Below are 6000 nucleotides of genomic sequence, written 5' to 3' on the forward strand. Positions count from 1 at the left end.
CAGCATGTTCAGTTCTTTTCCTTTTACAGTACTGCTTAAACAAAAATGACTGGATGGGAATCAGGAGAAGGAGCTCCCTTTGCAGAGGCCTAGTTTGGGAAATTGTTCAAGAAACCAAGGTGGTAGGATAAACTGTTGTCCACTGGAAGCTGGAGTACCGAGAATACCCAAGACCAACAGAGGAGGGAATAATGCAAAATTGTCAGATTTCATTCAGATCTATGGCCCATAAATGGCACAGCTAAAGAATGTCTGTAGTTTTTTTTTTTTAAAAGCGTTTGTGAAGATAAATGTTGAGGGTTCTGAGACAGAACACATCTGCACTTTAGTTCCCCAGAGGCAGCAACAAGTACTCACCAAGTGCCCTCAGAGCTTGACAGGAATAGGGCTATTGGGCCTATTAAGCCCATTGCTTTCCTAAACCAGTGGTTTTCAATCTCAGGCCCCTGAATCTTAGGGATTCACAAGGGGTTCGCAGGGGCCCCAAGAGTCAACACATTTCTGCAGTTCTCTCAATTTGTTGAACTCCCAAAATGCTGCAGTACGGTAACACTCCCCCCTCTGAGTCAGAAGGTGGAGGGCTTGAATCCAGACAGTTCCAGTGAGCAGAGGCCACAATTCAAGTTCTGAATTCTGCATTAAGTGGGATACTCACGTTCGGTGGGCATGTGATCCCATAAAACCTCCCGCTGTATAGCACTAACCACTCTAACAGCTGGTATATAAATGGTCATAGTCACAGAGTGTGTGTTCACACTATTAATTATCCTGTGAATCCTATCATTACACCACACTGCTCTCCAAGGGAAGAGTGTGAAGATACAAAAACAACAACAATGCCACCCTGTCAGACTGTTAATCACCTTGTCAATCCTCTCGCTGCTTCACACTATTCTCCAAGGGAAGGGTACATGTGAAGAAAGTAAAACAACAACCAATGTATATATTCTGTGAAATGCTGTTTTCAAAGAAGCATGTTACAATCTAGTTAGTGAAGTCGCTGGAAAATGTCAGACATTCGGTTCATGGGTCTCCATTTAGTCACATGCTCCCCCCCACAACCACTTGATGGATGCAAAACAGTCAGATGGGGCAAAGATTTCAGGACCAGGTAGCCTGATCTTATTCCCAACCCAGAAATTAGGCTATTGAAGTGGCTCCCGGCAAAGCCAGGTGGAACTCTCATTAACAGTCCAAAGTCGCTGCCTGATGATATCAACAGTGCTATGACTAAACTTTGACTGGAAATGGGGATTGACAATGGAAGGCCCAAGTCTCCGGCTGCCTGGAATATGATCCAAGGCCCAAGCTGCCCTCCTTGTGCAGCAGAAGGCCTCATAGGGAAGCCTTTGGCCACTCCCAACACTGACAACTGACTAAATTCTCATCCCAAATCTCAGCCCAGAGCCTCTCCTCCCCCTTATCTCTGATAACTGACCTGAGGGTCTAACCCAACATTAGCCCAGAATCTCCTCTCCTCACACCCAGCCTTGAGAACAGTCCAGGCTTCCCCAGTTCCCTCCCCAGGAGTAAACGGAAAGATGTCAGGTCCCTCATCCAACCAGCTGAAGAAGGTTTGAGTTGGAAGTCCAGGGTGGTGGGTGGGCAGAAGGACAAAGATTTTGCTGCCTCTGCTACTTACCACACGGCCCCAGCGGTTCCAGCAATAATAGAAGTCATTCAGTTTGATCAGCTGGATGATGTAGAACTTGTTGTTGTTGTTTCCGATGTTGGTTTGGTTCAACATGCAATCATAGTCCTCATGAATCTGTAACAAAAGTAAGGTGTCACGATCAGTGTAATAGGAAACCCCACACAGTCCTGTGGATATACATGAGGAAAGCCTGTCTCTGTGCTGTAAGATCTATGTAAGCTAGTCTTGGCCCAGAAAGTGAACTACCCAGGATTTTCTGTACTGTAAACCTGCTCACTTTTTGAGATATCCTGCACTTTGTAAATATTTCATCCTTCCATTTCAGATGTGCTATAGTTGCAGCCTACCTTCTCATTGTCTTCTTAACCCATCCCTTTTTTATTTTTTATGTGTGCACAGGATGTGCGCATTGCTGGCTAGGTCAGCATTTATTGCCCTTAAGAAGGTGGTGGTGAGCCACTTTCTTGAACCGCTGCAGTCCATGTAGTGTAGGTACACCCACAGTGTTCCTCAGGAGAGAGGTCAAGGATTTTGACCCAGCAACATTGAAGGAACGGCAATATCGTTCCAAGTCAGGATGATGTGCAACTTGGTGGGGGACTTGCAGGTGGTGGTGATCCCATGCATCTGCTGCCCTTGTCCTTCTAGATGGTAGAGGTCATGGGTTTGGAAGGCATGCTCTTCTGTACTCACTGAACCAGGGTTGATTCCTCTAGCTTGATAGTAATGGCAGGATATGCCAGGGCATGAGATTACAGGCTGTGGTTGTATACAATTCTGCTACTGCTGATGGCCCACAATGCCTCATGAATGCCCAGTTTTGAGTTGCTAGATCTGTTCTGCATGGTGATAGTGCCACACAACACAATGGAGGGTATCCTCTGTGAAGATGGGACTTCGTCTCCACAAGGACTGTGTGGTGGTCAGTCCTACTAATACAGTCATGGACAGATGCATCTGCAAGAGGCAAGCTGGTGAAGCTGAAGTCAAATAGGTTTTTCACTCAATTCTGGTTCCCTCACCACCTGCCTCACCCTTACCCCTGGTATCTACCCTAGTGAATCCTTTCATAATTTTAAACATCTCTATCAAAATACCCCTCAATTTAAAAGTAAGTTTGGAAACATTCAAATCATTGGCTGATTTCTCCCTCTTTTGTTTTTCCAACCATGAAGATTTACCAGAATTGTATTTTTATTCTTTCATGGGATGTGGGTGTCCCTGGCAAGGCCAGCATTTGTCACCTATCCCCAATTGTCCTTGAATCGAGTGACTTGCTAAGCCATTTCAGAGGACAGTTAAGAGTCAACGACATTGCTGTGGATCTGTAGTCACATGTAGGCCAGACCTGGTAAGGGTGACAGATTTCTTCCCTAAAGAACATTTGTGAACCAGATGGGTCTTTAGGACACATGATGATACTTCCAGGGTCACTAATACTGAACCTAGCTTTGAATTCCAGATTTACTAATTGAATTCGAATTCTACTAGCAGCCGTGGTGGAATTTGAACACCTATCCCCCAGAGCCCGTGTCTCTGGATTATTAGTCCAGTAACATTATCACTACACCACCATCTCCCCATTGATCCCAGGGATGAGGAACTTCAGCTATGTGGAGAGGCTAGACAATTAGGGGTTGTTCTCCTTAGAGCAGAGGAGGTTAAGGGGAGATTTAATAGAGGTTTTCAAAATTAGGAGAGTTTGATAGAGTAGACAGGGATAAACTATTTGATAAACAGTTGAAAGAAAAATACTTGATAGGAAAAAGAATTGCAGGGCAATGGGGAAAGAGTAGGGGAATGGGACAAATTGGATAGAAAAAGAAAAGATTTGCATTAAAATCATGCCACAAGGTGCCCCAAAGCATTTTACAGCCGACGAAGTACTCTCTTTTCTGAAGTGTAGTCACTGTTGTAATGTAGGAAATGCAGCAGTCAATAGGCACACAGCAATGTGATGTTGACAGAGGACACCAGGAATAACTCCCCTGTTCTTCTTCGAAATAGAGCAGACAGGGCCTTGATTAACGTTTCATCAGAAGGATGGCATCTCAGGCAGTGTAGCACTCCCATATGCACTGCAGTGTCAGCCTAGATTTTTGTGATCAAGTCTCTGGAGTGGGAGTTGAACCCACAATCTTCTGACTCAGAAGCAAACATACTACCAACTGATTGCTCTTTCAAAAAGCCAACACAACCACAATGGGCATCTCCTGTGCTGTACGATTCTCCGAAAGCCCCTCCCATCTTCAGTTCTGAGACAATGTACACATCCTAAATGCCATAGCCCATCATTCCTCTTCACCAATGTTGACTGGTGTGTTTCTGACATTTTATGCTTTTATTCCAGTTTCTTTGTTGAGGGGAATGTCTGGAAATTTCTAAAATGTGCACCTAGCAGCTAATATTTCGATCTCTGGTCTGTGGCAAGTTAGGCTGTCTCAGCAGGGAAGCTGCTAGTGGACACGTTCAACAATGGCCTCACTGCCTGTGCTGATCTTCGACACAGCCTCTCTGCAACATCAATCACTGCCTTCCACGTTACAACATGAAGCAATTCAGTTGGTCCGTGACTCCTGTCAGGAGTGTAGAGATAGGATTGGGTTTGGCCATAATGCCCTCTCTGCTGGGCATACAGCCAGCTGGCACTCACTGTCTGGGTTTGCAGTGAAGGATAGTCTCTTCAGTACTGGCAGGCAGCTAGTGCTGTGGAACTGTGCTCCAGAACAGCAACTGCAGGAAAGAGAATGGGGGAGGAAGATGTTTCTTTCGATTATTTATTATTTTAATTTCAGTACAAGAAAAAAATTGGAGTTCTAGAGGAAAATTGGAATATTTTGTACTGTCTGCCACAGCAAGAGGCATTGGCACTTTGCTTTGATATAGAAGTGGTCTGTGGTCCTCAAAGGGTTAAAATCTGTTCGTGCAAATCTGGGATGATTCTGCCCATTGTCTAAGTGTGGTAGTGGGCGGGTAAAGCAATGCCATATCGTCCCACGCCGCTACATTACTTATGCATTCCCAGGAAACATGCCATTTCCATGGCGGGCAGGCTCCGACTCACCTGCCATGCCCTCACCTCGCCACTTCATCACGCCAGGCCCCACATTTAAAGTACAGCCGCACTTGTGCTTCCAGCCCAGGACAAAGACATGGCCCCGAAAGGCAAGAAGACTGCAACCCTCAAGCACCTTTTGGGCACTGTGGAGGCCCACTGTGAGGTGATCTACCCCCGTTCTGGCTGCAGGAGGGGCAGCAACATTACTACTCCAGCATGGCAGGCGGTGGCAGTGGTGGTCAGTGCCAAAGCTGCACAGAAGAGGTTGGCCATCCAGTGCAGATAGCGGACGAATGATTTCATCCATGCAGCCAGGGTATGGCACCATCTCATCACTCTAAACTCACACTCACAAGCCCATCACAAATTCACTGGCATCTTACTCACTGCCAGCTCAAGGGACATCACCACTCACTCTCTCACACCCTCATGTCCATCTGGCCTCATCTCCTCTGGAGACTGCCTCTTCAGCCCTCACCACCTTGAGGCCACTTGCACAGATCAACATGTGCCCCCACACACACCCTGGGATACCCCACTTCCCCAGTACAGCCCTCACCCTAGAGCCTCTTCCCTTGCCTGAGGCCACTTCTCCCCCTTCCCCAAGGAAGCCCAAGCCCTGCAGCCATTGAAAAGCTGCCCACATTTGGCTGATCTGGTAGGTAGAGACCTGCCCGTCAGCCCCACTAAAAGTGATGTGGTGCTGTCTGTGAAGCCTGGTGCTGATGACTGCGAGTGCTGCCCGAAGCAAGGTAGGCAAACAAACCTTGAAGTCCTGAGCAAAGTGCAGTCCACCAGGTGCACGTCACTCACGTACTGTTGTGAAACACGTCAGTGGGAAGGGCGGTGATGAATCCAACAGGCTGACCTTATAATGATATGCTGATGTATTACAGTGAGGTTCCCAACGTCCAATGGCGGGAAACGCAGCCCACCATGATGGGCTGAGCGGACAATCGCAAACTGGTTTCACAACATCGTGAAACCAATTGCGCCATATTGTCCGCTCACACCACCGAACACGCCCAATGCCAGCGGCCATGGAAAATCCCAGCCAATGTAAGGCAATCATTGCAGGAGAGTGTGTAGAAATCCTAAGAATATCAGCAATACTGGAGCCCACCTACCGTCGCCAATGCATTAGAACTCAGCTGGCAATGCTCGTCAATCTTGGCCTTGACCTTGTCTTTCGGAGCAGCTTTTAAGGCTTCAACAGTTGACTTTGCATTGCCCTCCTCTGGCTCAACTTTGACCTTCTTTTGCTTGGCATCCGACTTCTTGGCAGCCG

General features: G+C 47.1%; 1 protein-coding gene across 1 annotated transcript in view; it reads right to left on the reverse strand.

Annotated features, from left to right (window-relative positions):
• Window positions 1-5977, reverse strand: part of parp3 (poly (ADP-ribose) polymerase family, member 3) — a 31330-nt gene extending 25353 nt beyond the window's left edge. The window contains exons 1-2 of the mRNA XM_078543846.1: window positions 5840-5977; window positions 1643-1768 (exon numbers count right to left, since the gene is read on the reverse strand). Coding sequence (XP_078399972.1) covers window positions 1643-1747 — 105 coding nt within the window. The 5' untranslated portion in view covers window positions 1748-1768; window positions 5840-5977. The remainder of the gene's footprint in view (window positions 1-1642; window positions 1769-5839) is intronic.
• Window positions 5978-6000: the final 23 nt, after the last annotated feature.

The sequence above is a fragment of the Cetorhinus maximus genome, chromosome 6 (genome assembly GCF_964194155.1).
Source record: "Cetorhinus maximus chromosome 6, sCetMax3.hap1.1, whole genome shotgun sequence".
NCBI lineage: Eukaryota > Metazoa > Chordata > Chondrichthyes > Lamniformes > Cetorhinidae > Cetorhinus > Cetorhinus maximus.